The 24,974-nt window shown below is 46.7% G+C and overlaps 1 protein-coding gene across 5 annotated transcripts in view; it reads left to right on the plus strand.

The window, feature by feature from the left end:
* The first annotated feature begins 1,610 nt into the window (after window positions 1-1,610).
* The window catches only part of TCERG1 (transcription elongation regulator 1), a 28,525-nt gene continuing 5,161 nt past the window's right edge, over window positions 1,611-24,974 (plus strand). The window contains exons 1-15 of one of the 5 annotated variants that reach the window (XM_030957281.1): window positions 1,611-1,684; window positions 2,461-2,686; window positions 5,035-5,187; window positions 5,285-5,522; window positions 8,083-8,325; window positions 11,861-11,923; window positions 13,154-13,351; window positions 14,575-14,690; window positions 15,776-15,864; window positions 16,154-16,314; window positions 17,102-17,168; window positions 17,604-17,739; window positions 18,550-18,639; window positions 19,365-19,483; window positions 21,432-21,582. In XM_030957281.1, the coding sequence (XP_030813141.1) occupies window positions 1,611-1,684; window positions 2,461-2,686; window positions 5,035-5,187; window positions 5,285-5,522; window positions 8,083-8,325; window positions 11,861-11,923; window positions 13,154-13,351; window positions 14,575-14,690; window positions 15,776-15,864; window positions 16,154-16,314; window positions 17,102-17,168; window positions 17,604-17,739; window positions 18,550-18,639; window positions 19,365-19,483; window positions 21,432-21,582 (2,124 nt within the window). The remainder of the gene's footprint in view (window positions 1,685-2,460; window positions 2,687-5,034; window positions 5,188-5,284; window positions 5,523-8,082; window positions 8,326-11,860; window positions 11,924-13,153; window positions 13,352-14,574; window positions 14,691-15,775; window positions 15,865-16,153; window positions 16,315-17,101; window positions 17,169-17,603; window positions 17,740-18,549; window positions 18,640-19,364; window positions 19,484-21,431; window positions 21,583-24,974) is intronic. The other 4 variants (XM_030957282.1, XM_030957283.1, XM_030957284.1 and 1 more) reach the window with 4 other exon arrangements.

The following is a 24,974-nucleotide window of genomic DNA, read 5'->3' on the forward strand; positions in this document are numbered from 1 at the left end:
TATTGTCACGATTTAAGAAAAGACAGATCTTTTTATTGAGAGCAGGAGAGGAACGGGAAATGTGGGGTCGCAGAACCCGCTGGGGACGGAAGAGCCAGACGGACGGTCACCACCGGACTGCGTCCCGGGAACGCGGCCCTGCCCTCGGCCATCCGGGGCGGTTCCTTCGCACCGAGCGCTGCAGCTGCGTCCCCCCCGTGCCGCCCGCTCCCGGTGCGGGCAGTGCGCGATGTCCCCCTCCGTGCCGCCCGCTCCCGGTGCGGGCAGTGCGCGATGTCCCCCCCGTGCCGCGCGCTCCCGGTGCGGGCAGTGTTTGATGTCCCCCCGTGCCGACCGCTCCCGGTGCGGGCAGTGCGCGATGTCCCCTCCGTGCCGCCCGCTCCCGGTGCGGGCAGTGTTCGATGTCCCCTCCGTGCCGCCCGCTCCCGGTGCGGGCAGTGTTTGATGTCCCCTCCGTGCCGCCCGCTCCCGGTGCGGGCAGTGTTTGATGTCCCCTCCGTGCCGCCCGCTCCCGGTGCGGGCAGTGTTCGATGTCCCCTCCGTGCCGACCGCTCCCGGTGCGGGCAGTGCGCGATGTCCCCTCCGTGCCGCGCGCTCCCGGTGCGGGCAGTGTTTGATGTCCCCTCCGTGCCGAGCGCTCCCGGTGCGGGCAGTGCGCGATGTCCCCTCCGTGCCGAGCGCTCCCGGTGCGGGCAGTGCGCGATGTCCCCTCCGTGCCGCCCGCTCCCGGTGCGGGCAGTGTTTGATGTCCCCCCCGTGCCGAGCGCTCCCGGTGCGGGCAGTGTTTGATGTCCCCCCGTGCCGAGCGCTCCCGGTGCGGGCAGCGCTCCCCGCACGGCACACCCGTAACTCCGGGCTTTCCCGGTGTCGCTGCCGAGCGTCCCCAGGAGGAGCCGCTCTGCTCGCCCGTGCCAGGGTGCGGGTCACGGGCACCCGGGACAGGCCGGCTGCAGGGTTAGGGCAGGGCCGTGCCTCCCCCGCTGCCCCGTTCTCGTCCCGGTCCCGCGTGCCGGGCTCCCGGGCGGACTCGCCACGTTCCTCGGAGCCCCTCGCATCGCCCGGACCCCCGAGACCCCGCGGACCCCCGGATCCCCCATATCCCCCGGAGCCCCCGCATCCCTCGGAGCCCCCCCGGATCCCCCAGACCCCCCGGATCCCCCAGACCCCCCGTACCCCTCGGGCCCCCGTGCGTACAGCGCCCCCTAGAGGCCGCCGGGCTCCCCCTCCAGGATCGTTCATTGGCTCCGTGCCCTGTGACGTCACGGGGCGGGACATTCCCTATTTGGTTGCGGGGGGCGCTCACCGCCGGCTGCGGGCGGTGATTGGCGCGCGTGGTTCCGACCCCTGATTGGATACTGCTCCTCCCCTTCCCTCTACGGCGTGAGAATCACTTCCGGTTCCCTCCCCGGGTCGCTCCTCACGTGACCGCAGGCGCGAGCGGCGCGGGCCAATCGCGGCGCGCCCGGCTCCCCCCTTTCAAAGCCGGCGGGCGCGGCGGCCAATGGCGGAGCGGGCTCAGCCCCGCGCGCGCTGACGGGCGGGTGGGGCAGCCAATGGGACACGGCGGGGCCCCGCGCGGGGCGGGGCGGGTGCGCGCGACGGTGGCGGCCATGGCGGAGCGGGGCGGCGGCGGCGACGGAGAGGCGGTGGCAGCGGCGGGCGAGCGCTTCGGCACCGACCTCCGGTACGGCTGGGCCAGGCCGGGCCGGGCTGCTCTGCCGCGCGGGGCCGGGTGCGGCGGGGAGGGCCGGCGGGAGCTCTCCTGCCTCCTTTCCCGGCCCCGCGTGCGGCGGGACGGGCCCTGTTCCCGCTCGCCGGGCCGGGGCCGCTCCCGGGCGGGGGCCGGCGGGGCCCACGGAGCGCGGACAGACCGTGTCTGGCGTGGCCCTTCGTCCGATAACCTTGGGTTCTCTCGGGTCTGTTCCTCATGCGCCCGTGGTACCGCAGTGCGCTCAGGGGCGGGTGAAGCTGCCCCGGGCCCCGGGGGAGCCGCTCAGAAGCCGCTCTGCCCGCTCCTGAGGGCCGAGGGCTCTCCGAGAGCCCATGCGAGGGCCAGGCCCCGCCTGCAGGGACACCCGAGCCACCGGCAGCCCCTGGCAGAGCCGGCCCCGCCGGGTGCCGCGGCTCGGGACGCACCGGCAGCAGGAGCCGGCGCACCGGCCGTGCTCGTGGCGCTCCGGCGGATAAGGAAGGATGCGCTTGCCAGTGGCTGCGTACCCCATCCCTGCTCTGGGTATCCATTGACATGGGGGGAAATTCACAGTGAGGACCGATAACCCTGAGTGGTGTAGCAGAAGTGCATCTTGAGGTAGTTGCACAGTTGGCTTTACCCTCTAACCGCTGCATGCTGTGCTCTGCTGTTGGTGCTGCCCGGCTTTCCCGGGCCCTGTCCCAGCGGGACAGTTTCCCGGTCCGTCCCCGGCAGCAGCAGTGACCGTGTTCCCGTGCCTCTCTCCCCAGGATGGCTCAGCAGCAGGCGCTGCGGTTCCGCGGCCCCGCGCCGCCGCCCAGCGCGGTGCTGCGGGGCCCCCCGCCCCTCCTGCGGCCGCCCCCGCCCTTCGGCATGATGCGGGGCCCTCCTCCGCCGCCCCGGCCCCCCTTCGGCCGGCCCCCCTTCGACCCCAGCATGCCCCCGATGCCGCCGCCGGGGGGGATCCCCCCGCCCATGGGGCCTCCGCACCTACAGGTAAGGAATTCTCCTGGGTTGGTTAAGTGGATTTAGGGATTTTTCGTTTGTTTACACACGTGGAAGTGTCCAGCTATGGACCCCTCAGTTTCAGGAAGCACATAGAGGTCTGGAGCATGTCCAGGGAAGGGCAGTAAAGCTGGTGGAGTCTAGAGCACAAGTCTGATGAGAGCAGCTGAGGGGTCTTGAGGGGCTTAGCCTGGACAAAAGGGGGCTCAGGGTGATGCTGGAGTCCCCATCCCTGCACATGTCCAGGGAACGATGGGACATGGCACTCAGTGCTCTGGGCTGGGTGACAGGGTGGGCATTGGGCACAGGTTGGGCTCGATGGGCTGGGAGGTCTTTTCCAATGTAATTGATTCTGTGGTTGTGTGGAAATAGTATGAGAATGGACATTGAAATGGGTGAAGGAAACAGCAAGGCAAGATGAGAACACAGGGCTCAGGTGTGGTGTTGCACACCACTGCATACCTGTGGTGTGCAAATACAGCTTCTGCTCAGCCCTTCTGCTGCTAAACTGATGGATGCTTTAAGGTCTTGTGTCTGATTTTCTGAGGCCTGAACAGTTTGCAAGGGACAGCACCTTTGTGAATGAGAAATGGATTTTAATTGCCTTGTGCTGATATTTAATTGCTTTGTGGAGGTGCCTTCCCATTAGGGCAGTGTAAGTGCTGTGCGGGCTGTGGGCAGGCTGAGGAGCTGAATGGTCCCACGTGCCAGTATGGATTAAATCCACTATTTGAACTGCAGTTTGGAGAACTAAGCAGAGTTACTTTGGATCCCAGGCCTGGCTGTGGGTGTCTCCTGTGTTTGATTTCCACCCAGGGTATGCTGCTGCTCCCGGCTGTCACACAGGCTGTGAGTCTGCAGCTCCTCAGCAGCACCAGCCCTGGGCTGGGAGTCTGAGCTGGGCTGGCACTGAGCTCTGCTCAGGCTGCACTCCCTGCCCCATGCCCGACCAGATGGGATGGTGACAGCCTGTGGTCACAATGGGGGGAGCTGTGCTCAGGGCCCAGGCTGTGCTGGGACCCTGGCTGCACGCCTGGCACCAAATGCCCATGTGGTTTTACTCCTGGACTGGGGAAAGGAGATGTAGCAGGTGGAAGGTGGGCTTCTTCTCACTGGATTCTTCATACAGTTGTAACAGCAAGAAAGAGGAAGCTCATGGTGAAGCAAGTGCAGGAGCTGTTGGGGAAGAACAAGGGAGAGAATGCAGGCTGCAGTTGAATTGAGGGCTTTTTTTGTTTGTGTAGAATGCCATCCATGCACTCTTGGCTTCCTTTTTTAGTAGTATTTAGTGCAAATAATTGTTACTAGTTTGGTATGTGGATTTAAAGGTTTAAAAACACCACTCGTAGGCCAGAAAGTTGGATCTCAGGGCAGCTCCCAACAGAAGCCAAGGACGTGGCAGCACCGGCAGCTGCCAGGGGTACAGCTGCAGTTGTGGGTGCAGCTTGTCACGGAGCCACCCCCTCCCTGTGGCACGGGAGCCCTGGGTGGCCCAGCACCAGGGCTCAGGGTGACACTTAGAGCTGGAGTGATGGGGATAATTAGGGCAGCTGTAGGTGTTTGCAGAGTAAGCTAAAGAACTCTGTGAGCTCTGTCATCTGTTTTACAGGAAAGTGTTCGCTGTACTTGTTGCATATAGGGAATTTCAAACAGTACGAGTAAATAAGTAAAATGAAAGAACTGAATGTACTTTGAATTACAAACAAGTGTTCAGGCTTTCAGGTAACTGTGTGCAGGACAGGTCAGCATTTCTTATCATGCAATAATGAACGTGTAATTTCACCATTTTTTTGTTTTAATTGGCACTAGCTAGAATTTTAGTTAGTGGGAAATTTAGGAGTGTAATGGATCTTAATTAAGCCCACTGCTCAGCTGTACTGGCAAACTGGATGCTTACTTGTAATTTAGGTTTTTTTAACATGTCTTTCCTGGGAGGGTCGTTGAGTTTCTGGGATATTTGGTTCACAGATGGTGATGTCTGAACAGCAGCTGTTTGGGAACAGCTCTTCCATTCTTTCTCTTCCTTCCATTGAAATATTTTCTCCTTTCCAGGAGAGGACTTTGGGACTTTGACCACGTTTCTGTTCATTCCACCTTTTTTAGGTGTCTGGATTTTTGTATCTCAGAAGTGATGGCTTCAGCTGTTCTGCCATGGGTGGGGGGTTGGCTGGAAGCACATTCCCTGATCTGGGAGCACTGGATTATTAGGGAAGCTTCCAAGCCTGGCTCAGCTGTCCTTACTGTTGGTGTAGTGTGTGCTGGTTCTCTAAGAAAGGAAAATTGCTTGATATTATATTGTTGTTATCATTATCATCATTATTGTTATTATATGCCTTTAGAGACCACCATTTATGCCTCCTCCCATGGGTAGCATGCCACCACCTCCTGGTATGATGTTCCCTCCAGGAATGCCGCCGGTCTCTGCGCCGGGAACACCAGCAATGCCCCCAGCTGAGGAGATCTGGGTAGAGAACAAAACTCCAGACGGGAAGGTGAGATGGGTGCCGTGCTGTGAGCCTGGGGCAGGGTTGGGTTGCCCTGGGTTGCTGTCCTGCAGTGAGCTGTGGCTGACAGGGCTGCTCTCCCCAGGTCTATTTCTACAACGCCCGCACGCGCGAGTCGGCGTGGAGCAAACCGGACGGGGTCAAGGTCATCCAGCAGTCAGAGCTGACGCCCATGCTGGCAGCCCAGGCCCAGGCCGTGGGGGCCTCCACCCCCACCACCAGCAGCCCTGCATCTGCAGCATCTCCATCCACCTCCTCCAGCACGCAGTCCTCCACCACCTCCACCACCACCACGGCCACCTCAGTGTCCCAGACCAACTCCAGTGAGTACCTGGGCGTGTCTCGGCCCCGCCGTGGTGGGAGCTGGTGGTGGGGTTGCTGCATGGGGAACTGTTGCAGCAAAGCATGGGTATTCAGGACAAAGTTGTTTCAGCATGGAGTGTGAATTTAAAGTACAGTGTTTAGTCCAGAAGAACCTTGCATGCAAACTTCTTTCTCCCCAGTCTCAAAGAATTCTTCAGGTCTTTGTATATTTTTCTTCTGCTGTTATCACATCATCTCAGAGCTATTACACATCTATTTCCTTTCGACTACAGATAGAGCTAAATTGTTTTTAAGAGTGTTTCACAAGAAATGATGATCTGAAGTAGGAGTTTAGTTGTAGCAATTTCCTCGTTTCCTCCACAGCTTCTGTTCCTGTAGGTCGGGTCTCAGAGCTGCTGCTCTGTGAGCACTGGTTGATTACAGAATAGAGTTTCTTTGTTGTGTTAGCTTTATTAGCATTACTCCTCTGCCTAAGTTCCTATTTTCTAGAGTTCCACAAAGAGAAAAAAAAAGTCCTTGGAGCCATTTTTGTTCATTTGTGACCTTTGAATGATAGTCTGGAGATTACTGCTGCTTCCATGGATTGAGCCTTTGCTTGTAGGGGTTTTCCAAGTAAGGAAAGGGGACTGAATGATGCAGCATGCACATAAATGCATGGCTGTGCACACACCAGCGTGGTTTGCACTGCCTTTTGGCACATGTGTGCTGCCCAGGTGCCTCAGTGCACGTGGGTAGAGGTGTGTGTTAAGCACTGTAGGTCTGTTTGCTGTGAGTGTGTCAGCAGCAAACAGTGAGCGAGGTCAATCCCTGTGCTCAGAGCTAGGTGTGCAGGGCAAGGAGCAGCTCAGAGAGTGCCCTGTCTTGCATGCAGGGCTACAGACAGGCAGCATTGGTGCTGGGCAGGAATCTGGCACTGGACAGTGGGCATTGTAGCTGCATTGGCTCAGACGTGTGCACTGAGCCAGGCCAGAGAGTGTGCAGGAGGTGGACTGTTCCAACTCCTGCTGTGGGGTAGAGTTGCATCCTCTGGAATTCATCTTTTTCCTGTAACAGGTGAGACAAGTAACTGAACTCACCATTTAACCCAAACTTCAGAATCTGTGTGTAAAAGGGAGTCAAATTTAGGTAACCCTTCAATTCTGCTTTCATTAAGGTTGGAGGGAGGACACGTCACTAGAGCAGCAGAGAACTTGTATTGCTCAAAGCATTTTAGGGCTTCTGTTTAATTTGAAGGGTAACTCAGAATGGTCTTAATTCGCTGTGTTGAACTATGGTCTGCTCTAATTGTTGTGCTGAGTAACAAGTCAGGTGGGAGGTCAGTGTCAGCTCCTGACCCAGTGGCAGGCTGGGGAGAGCTAGTCGTGCTTTGGGAGCAGCACTTTATGCACCGTCTCTGAAGTTGAATTTCCTGATGTTGAATGCTGACAATCTGCTCCACTTCTACCTGTTCTATCTGCTAAACTTTGTCTTTGCTTCCAAGAACTGTTACTGTTGGTGTCTGTGCCTAGGTGATGAAATTTTATAATTTAAAATAATTTTATAACTCTTAGACTTGACCTGTAAAAAAAACCCTGGGACTTTTGGCTGAGCTTCATTCTTGCCTTGTACTGATTTGACCTAGGTCTTACAAATCACATACTGACTGTCTGCTCTGTTTCCCTAAGTGTTAGGCGCTGCTAAGAACTTTCACCCTTTCTGAAACGCTTATCGAAAGATCAAAAATCTTTATTTAATATGCTAATACTGGTATATTGTTTGGCATGTTTCTGGTAGTAATAGAAAATGCACAATGTGCCCATTGGAATATGGCTGTAAATTGGTGTGGTTTCTTTATTTTTTTTTCTTTTTCCCTTCACCTCTGCATCAAATCTTACAAAGTGAGTTTACAAGTTTAAGCAGACTTGTCTCAAGTTCCTGTTGGCCTGTGCTGTGAGACTGTTTGCTCCCGATTAAAACAATTTGAAATTGAAACCAGTCATGCTGCAAGGATTATTGAGCTGAATGCCAGTTGTGTGTTTTCCAGCTGGGAGGCACTGAAGACTAAGAAAGTTCTTGCAGCTCTTGAAGAAAAGTATTTTCCTTTTCCTTACTTATTTACACATTTTTATTGCTATTTTCCTGCTCTGGGGGTGCAGCCCAGCATAGTTTAAGGCAGACTGCTGTCATGCACATGCTGCTGCTGTTAAAAGCAGAACCTGTGTTCCCTGTGTTCGTGTAACACAAGGACAGCCTGTTGCCATTGGAAACTTGCTGTAATGTTCTGTTTCTGTGAACAGAATAGAACCTAATTTCAGCCCGTGTTTGTCCTTTAATACAGCCCTGCTTCTGCTGTAGAGACACATTAAGTGTAAAGAATGGGACAAATTGAAATTGGAAATTGACTTTCTTTGTGAATATTTAATGTTCCAGAGAAGGCAAAGTATTTTTTGTCCAGGAGTGTCTTCCTGCTGGTTATATCTGAGCATACCTGCTGTGTACCGGGAAACAGAGCGCCAGTATGTTTGCAGCAATATATTGCAGTGTCTAAGATACAAGGTGTTCTTTGTGTTTTTTTATCAGCACCTACCACACAAGACCAGACCCCGAGTTCGGGTGTTTCAGTTGCCACACCATCAGTCAGTGTTTCAACCTCTGCTCCTTCTGCTACACCTGTGCAGACTGTACCCCAGCCAGTCCCACAGACATTGCCTCCTGCAGTTCCTCATGCAGTACCTCAACCAACTGCAGCAATTCCTGCTTTTCCACCAGTAATGGTACCTCCATTTCGTGTCCCCCTTCCTGGCATGCCTATTCCACTTCCAGGTAAATTGGCAAACTGTAATTGTCTTGTCTGCTACATGTCCATGTTGTCAGTTGTTTGCACTCATGTGTCCACTGTGTACAGAACTTGCCTGGATCCTCTCCTCAGAGTATCTCTGAAAGAATTCAGGGTTAGCAGACAGACTTTTTAATTAACAAAGAACATATATTTTTGAGCACTATATTTTACTAATTGCAATATTGCTTTAATTTTTTTCTACTTACTTGATTTAGGCCTGAAGTGTTGTGCATAAATATTCACTAGGACATGGATGAGCAGGAAGAATTGCCATGGAAATCATGACCCCAGTGGTATCAGGTGTTCCCAGTTCTCTTAGGCTGCAGCCATTGGGTAGGATGCTGAGTGTTAAGGTGTGACCTGAGGACCATAATGAGGCATTTAGGGTGCCAGTGTGCTGTTATTCACAGGCTTTAGGTTTAAAGAACATAAAGAAGGAATCTTAGATGGCAGCACACTTCTTCTGGATAGATCATAGTTGCTTAAATTTTTATGAAATATTTAAATACCTAGGGAAGGAATTTTAGGCTGGCAAAATGTTGGACTCGCAGCCTGTAGTTGTTGCAGAGGCCTCCCAGGAGATCACTAATGACACTTAGCGCTTACACACCACCTTTCATTCGCATGGATACCACTGAGGTCCTGTTCTGATACAAAATTGATGTGTTTCAATGCACAGTGGCACTAAGCATACACCCAGAACTGAGGATTGTGTGTTGCAGAGGGAGGTAGGAGACTGCAGTTGTATTGGATCCAAGTTAGTTTCAGATTTAAAAAGACAAAAGAAGCAGCTCTGAGCAGCATCTTCATGTTTCTGACTCTGTACAAGCTGAGGTGGCTTTGCTGCTGTCCTCCTAATGCAGCCACCCAGTGGATGTGGAGGGAGGCTTTCACCTCCCCACTGAATTGCATGGATGAAAAGTAACCCTTCAGAAAAGTAGCCCTTCACTCCTTTGATGAGAGAAAAAAGCCTGAAAGCAGTGAAAGTGCTGACTAAAAGAGAGCACCAGCTTTTAGCTGCCTCTACTTTTAGAATAGTCTTCTAAAATAACTGCGCAAAGCTACTTTAATCTGTGTTGGCCTGAAAAGGAAATTGCAGTGTAGTACTCTTTGGATTAAACCAGGAAACAAATACTATTCTGAATGTGATATTCCAGGCTGAACAACAAATGAATAAAGGGTAGGAGAAAGAAGTCTGTTTATTGATGAGGTTTGCAGGAATAATAAAATCAGTTAAGCTGAGTGCTCTCAATTGCCATTTCTAACCTTGCCAGCAAAGGACCAGCATGGAATAAAGGGCCCTTACACACTGTGGGGGATATGATCTATGCAGGTGTGACCTGTGGGGTGAAATGGGATGGTCAAGACAGTGTAGAAATGTGCCAGTGGAAATGGAGATTCTGGGTGTATGCCCAGGTTCGGCTTTATTGTGAGCTCTCAGTCAAAAAAGTTTTGGGAGTAGTGCAGTACAGGAGCAAAGACAGAGTAGGAATCAATCTCCTGAAACTCATTTTTGAAAATGATTTTTTTCAGAACTTCCTTGGTAAGAGGTCTTTGCTCTGGCCAGTTTTTCCTGTGAGCTGGGCTGCAGGTGGAACCCATAGCATGTAGGAAGGACACCTGGCAGCAAAGTGCTGCTTCCAGTAGTGGGTCTGATTTGTCAGTTTGCTTAGTTACAGAATGAAATCTGTCAGCTTCTTTCAGCTAATTTTCACTTGAGTTGGTTGGGATGGTTTCTAAGCACTGTAAAAGAAAAGGAAAACTGTAAAATATTTTACAATAACAAGAAACAGAAGAGAAGTCAAATTACTTGGAGACAGTATCAGGTGAAGTCAGAAGGTCATATGAAGGTTAGGCTGTAGATGTTTGAGGCTTTCAACACCAGGTATGATATCAGCCCGAGGATTTGAAGTCAAAGGGACAGAGCTGAACAATACCAATGTCAGGTGATTTCAAAGCTAATCTCTGCGTTAAACTGTAGTAAGAAGGAGAAATGGAAGCGTTTGTTAGTGATATCTCATAATCTCAGATCTTAAAAAGTAAGTCTGCTTTCTCTCAATTCCTATGTTTTAAGTCAGTTTTATGTTTGGGAATGACCTTGGCAGCAGAAACAGCTTGGGTGTTTGCTCAGTCTAATCTGTGCTGCAGCATCCCTAGCTCCAGCAATCCCCAGATAGTGTTATTTGTACTGACTCATGTTGGAGACATGCTGTAACTTCCTTAACAAAACGAATTTTCAGGTCCATTGTCAAGTATATAACATGACCACCCTTCCAGTTTAGGCAAACACTTCAGTCAGTGCTGTTTGAGTCAATGTTTTCATGTCTCAGTTCAATACTTTTAAAAAGAAAACTAGTTGCAATTCTCTAGTTGAAATTATTTTTAAAAAACATTACAATTCTGTCTTCTCACAAATTTATTTTGTAATAATTGGCAGTATTTATGTATGCTCTGCATACTAGATCTCTAATGACCAAATCCACAAACTACTTTGGTTTAAACAGGGGTTTAATTTCACTTCCCACTGGAGCATTTCCCACCTCACATGATGCATTTGAAGTTTTGAAGGGAAGTGTTTCAGTTTCTGAGCATCCAGACTGGACCAGCCAGAGAGCACTTCTACAGTTGCCTTCTACACCCAAAATGGAGGTTTTGGAAATGCATTCCCCTCAGCCTTATCTGACTTCCCACTGATTTTGATCTGATCAAAGAGGATGAGCTGCTCGCCTTTTTGTGCCTTTTTGTGTCATTTCTTACTCAGCTGGAGAGCTGACCAGTGCATGGTGCCACCTCTTTCAGGGCGAGTTTTGGCTTTTAAAGCATTTTCAGCTCATGCCATTCTTGATAATGAAAAATAAAGAAAATGTCCCTGACCTAGTGCAGCTCTGTGTACCTCTGTCTGCAGCTTCATTGCTTTGATTTCTTTTACTCCCTCTCTTTCACCTCCAGCCTTGCTGCAGTGACCCTCCTACCCTCAGCTTTCCCTCTGGGTTGCACTTGGCTGTCTGCCCTGCCCTGCTTTGCTGCTCTGACTAGTTCAGACCTGTCCTTCTACCCTTACTCTGCTCTCTAACTGCAGCAGCAGACTGGGAACCTCAAAGCCCGTTTTGTTGTGCTGCTCCCCACAGGTCTGTCCCAGCAGAGGCTGCCTGTGGAAGCAGCTCCATAGTGGGATATTTTCTTGTGGTGCTGCCCTACAAGGGCAGCTGCATTCCCCCTTGGATGAACTTAAACCCCTGAGTCTTCACTGAAATACGTTTTTTCCTTTTAATGACATCCCAATAACTTGCTAAGCAGCTGGTTTAACATAGGCAGAGACGGTTGCTGCAGGTTAAAATTAGTTTTATATTTGATCTGGCATAAAACGTTGAAGCGAAAGTAATTCCCATTTTCTTGCTGGAAGGCTTCTTCTCTGCCAGCTGCAAATGGCATTCCAAATTGTGGCAGGAAGTCCGTAGCAGCCCGTGGTAGCTGACGTCCCATGGCAGCTTTCCAACATGCTTCCTATCCGTTTTGCAGGTGTAGCAATGATGCAAATAGTCAGCTGCCCGTATGTAAAGACAGTCGCTACCACCAAGACCGGTAATTTCCAAACCCATCCTAGTTCGTTTTGTCTGTAAGTTGGCATGGTAGTGAATGTGGTTGTTTCTTTTATTTCTTTATTTGCTTCCCCACTTCAATGATTACATATACTTTATTTTCAAAACCAGTATAAATGAAATATCGTATTTGGTCAGGAGATAACTTCCCCAAATAGCTGTTAGTGTCAGCTTATTCTGTACCCAAACTCTGTACAGTCCATTGAGTTCTGTAATGACTGTGACTCTCATGCCCATACTTAGTTCCTAGTTTCTTGTGTGGATTTTTGTTTTCCTGCTCCACATGTGCAGTGGCTGGCTGTGCTCGCATGTTGTGTGCGTGTCTGTGTGTCTGAGTGTGAACTTTCATATTTCAATTGTGGATTTACAAGTACTCACTCGCTGAGAACACGTTATGGCAGTGTGTAATGTGTGATTTCCGATATTTTAAGTGAGACTTGCTCAGTGTTAAAGGCTCAAATTTATGATCTTGAAGTTCCAATCCTATCCAATTGGTTGTTCTAGAACTTGTCATTCCAAATCTGTTCATTGTCCTCAGTTTGTTGGGATGAGTGGAGAGATAATAGGACACTGCAGCATTCTGGCTTTCTTATCTTTGGATATTTACTTGCCATTTTGCTTTAGGATTTCAATAAAATGGTTTTTCTTCCAATCAGTTTGCAGTATTAAACAAACCCAACAATCTGATACTGTTTCATTCTCATCAGGTTTTATCCAAGGCTATGAATTAATGCCAATATTTAAGATTTATCAGAGTTCTGTTCTATGTTCTATGGCTCAAATTCAATCCACTCTTGCCTTTTTTAAGAGCAATAGGAATATCTTGTACACCGGCAGCATAGTTAAGCTGTGGAGTACACTTAACCCCAATTATTTGCTGCAGGCATCTGATAAAGAGTTTTCTCATAAATAGAGAACCTTATTTTAAAATAATAGAATAAATGCCTAAAAGCTAACAAGCTTTGTGCTTTGCAGAATTAAACAAATTAATTAAAATCCAATTTGCCTGTGAGTGGGCATTACTGATTGCAGAACACAGGAAAGAAATTTGGTAACAATGCCTTGCTTTCCAATTTAACTTTGAAAACAATCCTTCTGTTTCTTTCTATGGGTTGGATATTTGTGAGTTAAGTCAGTAACATGCTAGGTGTTGGTGCTTAGGCCCTGCATTGCCACTTACTGTCCCCTTTCCTTGTTCTCTTTCCCTGCTCAGGAGTGCTGCCGGGCATGGCGCCCCCCATCGTGCCCATGATCCACCCGCAGGTGGCCATCGCCGCCTCCCCTGCCTCCCTGGCTGGAGCCGCTGTCTCCGAGTGGACAGAGTACAAGACAGCAGATGGAAAGACCTACTACTACAACAACAGGACTCTGGAGTCCACATGGGAAAAACCCCAAGAGCTGAAGGAGAAAGGTACTTTGGGGTTTTTTTACTACAGCTTTGTACTGGGAGCGTGGCTCAGACCGGCAGTGGTTGTGTTGGAAAGCGTGAGCGGGTGTATTTCTAATCCCTGATCTCCATTAAGAATACTTTGGAGTTCTGATTATAAGGATCCATATGAGTTGGTCTTCAGTCTGAAAGTTGCAGCATGTTTCCCACTGTAAGAGTGTCTGGTTCTAGAGTTGCTCCCAGATCTTGTGCCTAGGGCCAGTGCATGTTCCTGTGCCTACAGAAAGTGAGTACCTCCCCTGCACACATGTTGGAGAAGGTTCCAGTTGCAGACAGAAAGTGAGAGGAATTGAGGGGAAAAGTCAGTCATACCAAGGGCTGTAGACTAGGACAAAATGAAGATCATTGGGCTGAATTTCAGATATTGAAAAACTAAATATAAATATAAAGTATAAATAGATTTGGAGTATGAAGTAAAATAATGTCACCTCCCCCTGTCCACATCTCTACATTGTGTTCATGTAAATGCACATGGGTGGATACAATTGCTCTTGTATAATAAATAAGGAGGAAGGGGAAAAAGTCCTGTGGCTCTTACTCAGTTCATAAAGTGTTTTAAGAAAGCAAATCCAAACAGTTGTGCCTTTTATTGTCTCCTGAATTTTTAGTTACAAGAAGTCTTTGTTTAGACAAATGCAGGACACTTACACTGCTGGTTCAATTAATGCCCATCTTCCTAAAGAATCAGGTTAAATAGTAGGTCTTTTTACTGAGATGACAGTATCTGAGACAGCAAATACTAATTTTTCTGAGAGATGATATGTTCTATACTTTTTGTAAATTAAAAAATCATGTACAGAGAAATTCCCAGGTGGTTCTGCATTGATTTTTATTTGTTTTTGTCCGCAGCATTTAAAATGTGAAAGTGGTCTTCAGTGTTCACTGTTCGTTGAGGATTATTATTGGTTTAGCATTTCTGTTAGTACCCTCTAGCCAGCTTTTTAGTATAACAGCTGCATCATGATATTTCATTTTCCAGTACCAAGTAGTATCTTGGCACAGGAGATAACTACAACTTCATAAGCAGACAGTGTAAAGCCCAAAAGAGACAGAAAGCGGTGAGAATATATTGAAAAGAAGCTTTGGGTTTGTATTGTATTTGGAAAATTATACCAATAAAAAGAAAATTGTTACGGTTCTCTAGTTGTTTCTTACTAATACTCAAGAAGACTCTTACCTTTATTTAGAAAAAATGGAGGAGAAGGTCAAAGAGCCAATTAAAGAACCCTCGGAGGAGCCTTTACCAATGGAGACAGAAGAAGAAGAGTCTAAAGAAGAACCTATAAAAGAACTGATAAAGGAGGTAAAAGGCCTTGAACCCAAAAGCCAGTCTGAAGTCTCACATCCCTCAGCTGTGGCTGCATCTTAGCCCAGGCAGGTTATCAGGAGCCATGGTTACTAATTCAAGTTCTTAAATTCCTAAGGGGATTTGAAAGCCTCCATTTTTGGATTCAGATCTTTCTTTCTTTTGTTTATGTTTTTACATAAGGAAAAAAGAACATTCAAAAGAAACATACATAATATGTCAGTTAAGAAGTTAGTAAGAGCATGGGACAGAGGTTAGCTTATTACACAGATATAGTGTTCTCTCACTGGTTTTATGGTTCTCAGGAAATGGAACTTCTTCTAAATGTTTGAAATATTTAATATTTAATCAGTTTTTTTCTCTATTTCTTTGCTTCATTATTTTTAGCAGTTTGACACAAAGCTCACATGTTCACCCTGTGCTGTAACTGCTAAGTTTAGGCTGTAGGAGCACGTGTCTTAGAAAGGGCTGTAGTGTTTCCAGTAAACAAAAGTAATTTTTCCTATGCTAAACAGCATAGTTTTTGAGGATACTAAGGGGTGTTTAAATAAAAATTAAAGCTTTTATCCTGATTTCTGTGAACTTCAATGTATTTTAATAGGCAAAACCACAGAATTCAGTTACTGGGTTTTGCTGCCAATCCACCCTGTTTATTTCTGAGGTAGTTACCAGTTTGCTGATTTCCGCTACAGAGGTTATTTCAGGTTTTCACTGTTTCCTACTGTGTGTCTCATTATCAAACAAACTAATTTTATGAATCAATGAAAATTCCTTTGTCAGAAAATGCACCCTTACACCTGTATCCAGGCCCTCCTAGACTTCCTGGATTCATACATATCTAGGAAGGTATTTAAGTAAGGTTTTGTCAAAGTCAAAAGTTAATTAAATGCTTAGAGGTTTTGGAATTTAGATTTTTGGAATAGCAGCTGCTGTTGCAATCCCAGTGCTTCTGTTCTAGGCATGGATGAAGTGTCATTGTGAGCTGCTTGTCAGCATGGTTTCAGTAAAACAAGTTGGTTACTGTGTAATAAATAATTAGCCAGCTGTCACTGCCTGATCCTCAAACCTGTTTTTTCCTTGAGGAGCCAAAAGAGGAAGAAATGACAGAGGAGGAGAAGGCAGCTCAGAAGGCCAAGCCAGTGGCCACCACACCCATTCCAGGCACCCCGTGGTAGGTAGCTGCTGCTGTGAGACTGGCATGGCTGTTGCTGGGGAGTTAGAGCAAGTGATAGTGTGTGGAGAGTGTGTTCTCAGTGTGCTGTGTTTTTAATATCTCAGTTTCAAATCCTATCACTGCATTTTCAAATCTGACAGCAGAGAAAAGCAGCAGTTCAGGGTCAGAGCTGGGCAGTAGGAATGTCTGGCAGTTGTGCAGTCAGTGGAAGCTGGGTCTATGTGTGGCCATGGTGCAGCAGGTCCCAGTGCGTGAGGGTAATCCAAGCCTTCCTTCCCATCCCCAGGTGTGTGGTGTGGACTGGTGACGAACGTGTGTTCTTCTACAACCCCACCACACGGCTGTCCATGTGGGACCGACCCGACGACCTCATCGGAAGAGCTGATGTGGACAAAATCATTCAAGAACCTCCTCACAAAAAGGGAATGGACGAAGGAAAAAAGCTTAGTAAGAGCAGTCTTATTGCCTTCTTAGGAAGCGTAAATACAACTTAATACTTTGCTTTCCAAAGCTTGTAATGTTTAAATAAGTGACAGAAATGTAAAGATCTGCTGAAAAGGTGTCTAAATGTGAAATGCAGATTGTGGAGTCTTTTTGGGAAAAGATAGCCTGTTGAAGAAAGTAGATACTAACAAGATTAATTGTTTCGCTAAATGCCAACAGGTTGAAAAACCCCACAGTTTTTATTGACTAAAAAAATGGATTGTGTTTGTTTTATAAGAAAGAGACCAGAAAAGGTTAATCATAGTGTACGAACAGGCTCTCACAGAAGGTGGGTTAACTTTGAGATCATCAGTTGGAAAAGAGTTTGGAAATAGCTGCTGAGAGAGAGAACATTCAAAAGGCTGCTGAGATGAGATTTCTCTCTGGCCTGAGTTCTAGGAAATGGTTCTGGCATGACATGTTGGCTTTGTAGTTGGAGGAGAGCAAAGTGCAGGTAATCAGGTAGATCCAAGTGTGCTTCATTAGACTGTTAAGCCCGAGTTGTTGTCCCCTAAAAATAAGAGCTCAGTGTTTGTCATTTTAAATTTCAAGTTGGCTAAAGTCCACTGGTCCTGTCCCCAAATTCCCATAGTGTGATTCTGACAGTGACTGAGAACCACGTGTCTTCTCCCTTTGTCAGAACACAATTGCTGCACATGTTGTCCTTGGTTTGTGCATGAGGTTTCACTCATAAGTATAAAAATTTTCATCAATATAAAAAAACTTAAAGTCTTACTGAAATCTGTTGCAGTTAGAGAAGAGCATGAAGCTGCAGAGGAAGCAAATGAAGATGAGCCTATTAAAATAAAAAAGCGCAAGTAAGTTTTTGCTTTTTCAATACCAAGTGATCTGTGTGGTAAAATAACTGAAGTTTGTTACTTGAGCCATGTATGTTGTGTCCAGCAGAGTATAATTGGAATGGAGAGGGTTGGTGAAAAGAGTCATCAGCTTTCTGCTGCTCAGCAGATCAGATATTTGATATTTTCCTGAGATAGCTGAAACCTGTGCAGAGAGTAAGTAGCGTATGTTTTGGAAGTAATTTGAAATGGAAATGGCACTTAAGTTACTTGGAATACCTTGGCTCCTGAGCTCTGGGTGTGAAACTATTCATGTCCACCTCTGAGAATGGCTTTCATGGATTGTAAACCTGTTCTTCTGGTATGATCAGTGATATCTGCCCTGTCCCTATGTGGTTCAGGTTCTGACCTTTAGGGCTGATATTTTACTTCTCAACTTACACTTTTTTTTTTCAGGAAAGATGATATCAAAGACATTGATTCTGAGAAGGAGGCTGCTATGGAGGCTGAGATTAAAGCTGCTCGAGAGAGAGCCATCGTCCCGCTGGAGGCTCGGATGAAGCAGTTCAAGGACATGCTGCTGGAAAGAGGGGTCAGCAACCTCTGTGTGTGTGAGGGAGAGAGGGAGGTTCAGATCAGAACTCTGTGTGTGTGTGAGAAGGGAGAGAGGGAGGCTTGTGCAGAGCCTCCTGACTCCTTGGTGAATTCCAAACCTGTGGCACTTTGTATACAGACACTATCTCATCCTTCCTCTGATCAATGAGTGGTCTTGGTACAAAACTCCAGATTTCAAAGAAACGTACAATTACAGCAGAGATTTTGTAACTGAAATGACAGGGTCAAGACAGATAATTTCCTCCCTGCCCATCCCATTTTTTTCCCCAAATTAAGTAATTACATAAGTGGAAATTGCCATTGAAGATGAATAGGACACATAGAGTGGACACGTCCTTAATGTTTTTGGAAATATTCCTACTGAGAAAAGCAGCAACTTCCGCTCTAGTCTGTACAGACTTATCCTTAAATGGGCGACTCTTTGCTTTTAGTTAACTAAAGAAATGTACTTGATGCCAATCAATTTTGATAAATTAAACTAGTTGAATATAAATTTGGATAGTAACTGAAAAATTGAAGTGGTTCCAGCTGCCTATGGAACACAGCTTCTCAAGGCTTTCTTTCAATATACATTTTATTTTTAATGTCACCAGCAGTAGTGTGTATTATTCTTTAGAAGTTTTCAGAGGAAATTGATGTTGAAACTTTCTATGACAGCCTCTGTCATCTATTAGTGATGAGAACTGCAGGATGAGTTTGGTTCCCTCTTTTCATCACATCTTAGTGTTTTCAAGGAAAACTCTACAACTTCTGTATAGTTTGTATATTCATCTTCATTTAATTAAAGGTCTCTGCCTTTTCAACATGGGAGAAAGAGCTGCACAAGATCGTTTTTGATCCTCGTTACTTGCTGCTCAACCCAAAAGAAAGGAAACAGGTAAAAAAGTTAAATTCACTTCCCATCCAGACACAGCTATTACAGGTTTATCTGAATCCTCAGTCTTTGTTTCTGCAAGCCTTTCAGACTTATAAGTCCTGCAAGGGATTTTCTGTCATGATTAGAGTTTGCCTGGAAATGGAAGAAACCAGCAAGGGAAAGTGTTGATAGTTGCTTTATTTCCTGTGGTTGGAAGGTCTTGTATTTTGACACAGTGGAAGTTGTATGTCTACAGAGCACTGCTGAAACCTGAATGAAATAGTGAGAGTCATCAGTGTCTTGTCAAAGTATTGGCATAATAAGTAATCTAGCTATTTTCTTATAAAAAAGTGTTTGGGGGGAAATCTAAAGTGCATTTTTATTGTTCAGCAAGTTCTCACTTCAGCAGCTTTTCTTCAAGTGAATGTAGGGAAATGGAAAGCTTTAAGAACATGGGAAGTGTCTGAAACATGGGACCCAGGAAAATGTTAACTGGAATGTGTAAGGAGCTTCTTCCCAGGTCTCAGATGGTGTGTTAGGTACAGCACCCTGCATGTGCAGCAGCTTGGATCAATTCCATATTGAAATGCAAAGTGTCTCTAAGATTTCTGCCTCCTCTGTGTTGATTTTGTGGTGAGAGGAAAGGAAACAAGAGCGAAGGAAGGACGTGGGACTTTTCCTCCCTTATCCCTAGAGCTTCTGTGTGTCACTTGTGTGTTTGCTGTGGGTGACTGGTGTTTCTGTAGGTGTTTGATCAATATGTGAAAACCCGAGCAGAGGAAGAGCGCAAGGAGAAGAAAAATAAAATAATGCAGGCCAAGGAGGATTTCAAGAAAATGATGGAAGAAGCAAAGATTAATCCAAGGTAGGAGTTTCTTTGTGGTTCATGTTCATAAGCTCTACTAGGATGCAGCATGTTGGGTGGTATTGGGTTGATTAATCTTTTCAAAATGGGCAAAGAGGAGAAAAATCATGAGATATTCTTGAAATCTTCCTTTGTTTGCTTGTATTCACCTAATCCATTAAAAAATAGAACTTGTGATTGACATATTTCAAGTTGAAGAAATACCCAGCATACTCCCTGGATTGTGAGAACCTCCTCGGATCCACCACAAGTTTCTTTAATAACCCAGTTTCTTCTTAATAAGTCTTTGAGAAGTACTAGGGAGATTTCTTGGGTTTGGAGGGGACTGAAGGGATGTTTTTCTTGTTACAAACTATGTCAATGATGATATGATAAAATGTTCTCGTTGCTTTAATAGAGCACTGATTACACCCCCCTCACATTCAGACCACTGGCAGCAGTAAGCGCGAGGGGATGACAGTGAATGTACATTCAAGATTTCACTGCTGGCATTATTTGTTTCACAGCTTCTGCACATAGAGGTCATGAGATTCATGCTTATGTCACCAGATAAGCTCCAAACGGTCCTCTTTCAGCATCTCTTGGCTCATCTGGCATTAATTCTTTCCCAGTGAAATAACAGCTCATTTGTTTCACTTCAGCTTGGTTTTTTTCAGTGACTCATTTTGGAAATTTGGTGATGGTGCTGTGGTAACTTTTGAATTGCTTCAGAACTGAGTAATAACTCAGTAGTAGGCTGGAAGGCTGGAGGCATGGAAATGCCTTAAGAAACAGTTATGTTAGCTTTAATATCCTCAGCTTTCAGCATATCTTCAGTATGTCGTGTTGGGACTGATTCTTTACCTGATTATGGGCTGGGGTGGGAAAGAGAATTCCAGCTGAAATACTGTCTTGTTTAATCTTATCCTTTGTCTTCTGGTTTCAGTGTTTGTCTAAAGATATTGCTGTACTTCTGTGAGTGCCAGACTGGTTTTTTATCATCTATCTCAGTCCAACATGCTCAAGAGTTTGTGTTCCACTTCACTGGAGCAGCTCTTGTTCTTCAATCTAGCTGTACATTCACTTTCTAATCCTTTTGAATAAGCTACCAAATTCTCTTCTTGTTTCAATTTACCCTACAGCAACAGTAGGCTGGATTTTCCAAGTCTAATTATTTCCATGCTGTGATGAAAACATTCGTATGATTATAAGTGTCTCACGTATTCTTGGGGCCAGATTTGCATCAGAGCTTGGAAAAAGCACAGTAGTGATTTTTTTCCGAGGTAAGTGGCAGTAATGTACCTACTGCACAGGTTGGAATCTGGCCCTGGAGGTGAGAGAACGGTCAGGGAAACGCTTTGGGATGAGGGGTTGAAAGCCCAGTGTTGCTGCCTCTGCCCATAGTGTTTGAAGGGGTTTCAGCCCTGTTGGTTTAGCTCAGGCTCTGCAATGTGCACTGCAGGGGGAAGAGCTGGTACAGCCAGTGTTCTCTGGGGACTCCTGCCAAAGGCTGGCTTTCTCGGTGAACTCTTAGCATGGTTTGGCTGCAAGTGAATGCACCTGAGATTTTCAGTTTCACAGCTGTGAAATAACCTGGACAGACTGGTGGCTGAACTGCTAACCCACAGAAAAGAAAAGAAGAGTTTTGTAGACAACTGAGATTTTTTTCGTTTCTTCTCCTTGGTTGCGCTGTAGTCTCTCTCTACACCTGCCCCTTCTGCAGGTGGCTGTATCTGAACAAACCAACCCACCCTTGTAAGTCTCTGACAAACACCTCTTGTGTGAGTGCTGACTCTTTTTATAGAGTTCATGGTCCAGCAGCTCTATAGTGAGACCATAGGATTTGCCTTTTGGGTTTTTGTCAGTTGTGCTCTGGCATGTATTGCAGCAGAGGAAATACCTCCCTGCTGAACCTGCCTCACAGCCCAGACAGCTCTGCCAAATGAGTTCACTTGCCATTTTGTTGCAGAACTACTTTTAGTGAATTTGCAGCCAAGCATGCTAAAGACTCGAGGTTCAAGGCAATTGAAAAGATGAAAGATCGAGAGGCCTTGTTTAATGAGTTTATCACAGCGGCAAGAAAGAAGGAGAAGGAAGACTCGAAGACCAGGGGAGAGAAGGTAAGGGGACTCTTGAGTTCCAGCAGTGTGAGTGGTGTGAGTGAGATGGGACAGAGCCAGTGTTTGGCTTCCCTGAGCCTTCCCCAAGACACAGGCCTGCACTTTCCTAGAGCTGTTACAGGCAAACACTTCAGGAGTGTCCCCCTGGTCTTTCTGAACAAATTCAAGTTTGCAGTTTACTAACTTCTAGAATATTTAGAACTGAATTGTGTTTACCTGTGAAGCTGAGTTTGCTTAAACACTAGTTTCTTCAATTCACCCCAGCAGTGACATTATCTTCTTAACTGAAGTGATGCTTGATCTTTTTTTTATTAAGTTCTTTTATCTTGATGCATGAAAAGGCAAAGGAACCCCAAAGCTGGTCATTACCTCTGTTCCCTCACTGGGGGCGGGCAGGACTTGCAATTCCCTGAGGATAGTCTCTTCAAGTTTCAAACAGTTCCTTTCCATCTCAAAGGAGGCACTTAGGGAGGGACTTCTTAAGCTTTGAATAAGTTGATCTTATGTGTAAACTGCTGCTTATTAGATTTAAAGGTCAGCTTTTAGAGATTAATGAACTCCCAGTGTCACGTGCCTGCCCTGCCTGTGGTGGGGAGCAGCTCTCCCCTGTGGGCGGGACTTCAGATGGGGTCACCAAAACCTGGGGTCACCAAAACCTGGGGCCACTTACTGCCACGTCCCTGTGTGTGTGTGAGAGTGGAGAAGGTCACCTCTGAAGGCCAATCATTTTAGACATGTGCAAGTCTGCTATTTTCATTATGTAGTGTGAAGTTATTGCAGGTTTCCCTACCTGGTATGCTTGCAGGAGAGAGAAATGCTGGGGGACAGGTCAGATTTGGGACAGTTTCATTCTTTGAGAAGCATATTTTTAAAATCTGGGTGATCAGATATAATTTGATTCTGTACTTGATTTTCTCAGACATTGCCTTATTGCTACTGTTTTCCATAAATGATTGTGCTTTCAGAGGGGAACTGATGTAGTTCAAGACTAGAATTTACATACTGCTGTTTGATTGTGAATATGGAATTTTAAAGCATTTTTGCAGCTTAATAGTGCAGTTGAAGACTTTAAAGAATGAATACTAGTTTTGTTGTTGCATGATTGTTCTAAAGTTGAAAAGTTAAAAGAAGAGATTGTATTTGTTTGCTTTAAATAATGTTTTTTTTCTCCAAAAGCCTTTTGTAACCATTTTATGTATTCTGTTTTATAACAAGTGGATAGACTTTACAGTTATGTGCTGTGCGGCCTGTCAATCAGTTCAGTCTGACAGCTGTCAATCACTGACACGCAAATATTATGGGATTCCCTAGTGAGGAAAGCATTGGTATCTCTGTGTGGTGACTTTAGCCTCCCGCAGTTCCGGTACTTTACATTTTTTTAGTTTTTTTCCTTGTGAAGTGATGAGACTTGTACCTGCAATGTGTTAACTGCCAAAAAAAAAAGACTTGTAAATACACCTGAAATGTTTTCAGCCTTATTTTCCTTTGATTTTGAAAGTGCTTAAAACATAAAAGAAAATTTAAGGCATTTAACCTGAAGCTTTCTCAGTCTGTCCAAAATCTTTACTTAGGGAGAATCAACTTTACAGAAATCTTTAACGTAAGGGTTTTAGATTATATATATATAATGTTTGATTATGGCTTATGGGATGGGAATGGAACAGCCAGCTTCTCCAATGGCTAGTTTTATTCCTGTGCCTGATTTCAGTGAGTAAATCCCATTTTCAGTGAGTAAATTCCATGCCATCCCATGCTTCTCAGATGGCAGAGAGGAGTAGCAGGGGGTTAAGGATATCAGGGTGCCCTGGCTGCTCCTTCTGCCCTGTCCCCGGGGTGAGCTGTGTGAGCTGTCCCAGGTGACACAGCCTGGGCTGGCTGTTGGGCTGCAGGTTGCCCTGCACCTCGTGCTGGTGGCTGTCCCCAGCCCAGAGCTCTGGTGAGCAGTCCCTGTGTGCAGACACGCAGAACTCACCATCCACAGCTGGCATCTGAAAACATTACTCCTTGGTGAGATGCTTCAGACTCAATTATTTGAGACATTTTCATCTTCTTTTTAAAATTTAGAATGAACTGGCAACGCCTGTGCTGTGTACAGGGCACCCGAGTGAAGTGAAAACTGCATTAGAGCCCCGAGGCCTGAAGTGCCATTGTTATTCCTGGGAGGGAATTGGCTGTGCCCTCCTGTCTCCTGCCCAGTGGGAGCTGGCAAGGCTGCAGCTGGTCCCACTGGCAGCTGCACAGCTGGGCAGGAGCTCCAGAGGGATTCAGGGAGTGAGGGGTCTGTTGGCAGCCCCACAGCTGGGCACGGGTGCCACTGGCAGCTCCCGCAGGAGCATCTTGCTGCAGCCCCTGGTGGTGGCCTCAGGTGAAGCTGTGTGTGGCAGCTGGTGCCATGGTGCTCCTGGCAGCGTGGCATCTCATCCTCTGGAATACACACACGGGTGATTTGAGCAAGAGCTTGGGGATACCCTTACCTTAGAGACTTCTGTAGTAACAGCTGGGAACTGTTTGGTTTCTAACAGATATTTCAAATGCCATGGCTTAGAAAGCTTCATATTTTGAAACTGCATGCATGTTTTATGATGTTTTGAAACAACATTCTTAATTTTAGAATGAATAAACAGTTTGCTTAGCATTTTGTTGAGCTCCTTTAAGATAAAGCAGTAGTACTGTAGCTGTAGCGCAACATCCCACTGGCACTAAGGGGCTGGTTTCTGATCTCTGCTTTACTGTCTTAGTCTCCTTTGGTAAAGAAAGCCTATAGAGCCTTTTATGCTTATATGTTAATATTTTGAAGAACTAAAAGTATTGGTGGGCAAGGTTGCAGAATGTTGGTGCTGATCTTCATTCCGTTCTTGCATTCTGCAACTGAGCATGTTTTAGAGGAAAAGGATGTGCCAGGTCCCTGGCAAGCTGGAGCCTGCTCTGTCCATCTGCTCCCTTCCCTGAGGAACCTCAGTGTTCTGCAGCTAAACTGCTTCTCCTGGTTTCCCTTTTTTAAGGGATGGGGATGGGAGATAAGTAGCAAGTAACAGCAGTCCTCCTCCTGGATTTTGGGTTTTTAATCGATGTGCCATAAAGCTGTGTTGGGTTTGTGGCCCGGCAGGGTGTGGGGTGCTGTGGAGGCAGAACCCTTTGCCCCAGCCCCAGCGAGGGAGGCAGCCCAGCCCCTTGCTTCTGCTTTGGGAGGGGGAGGCTGAAAGGCCAGCCAGCCTGCCAGGAGTGGATGGTGACCCAAGAGCTAAAGTGCAGCAGGAGCTGGGAGATCACCTTCCCCAGAAATCAAGCTATCTAATAAAGGCACAGTAGTTGCCCTTACCACTGCTGGTTCTGGGACGTTGGATGAAAACATGTTGCTAGTTGTACTGAAATAAAACCTGCTCTGATGGATC

Source organism: Camarhynchus parvulus, chromosome 13, assembly GCF_901933205.1.
Source record: "Camarhynchus parvulus chromosome 13, STF_HiC, whole genome shotgun sequence".
NCBI classification, from domain to species: Eukaryota; Metazoa; Chordata; class Aves; order Passeriformes; family Thraupidae; genus Camarhynchus; species Camarhynchus parvulus.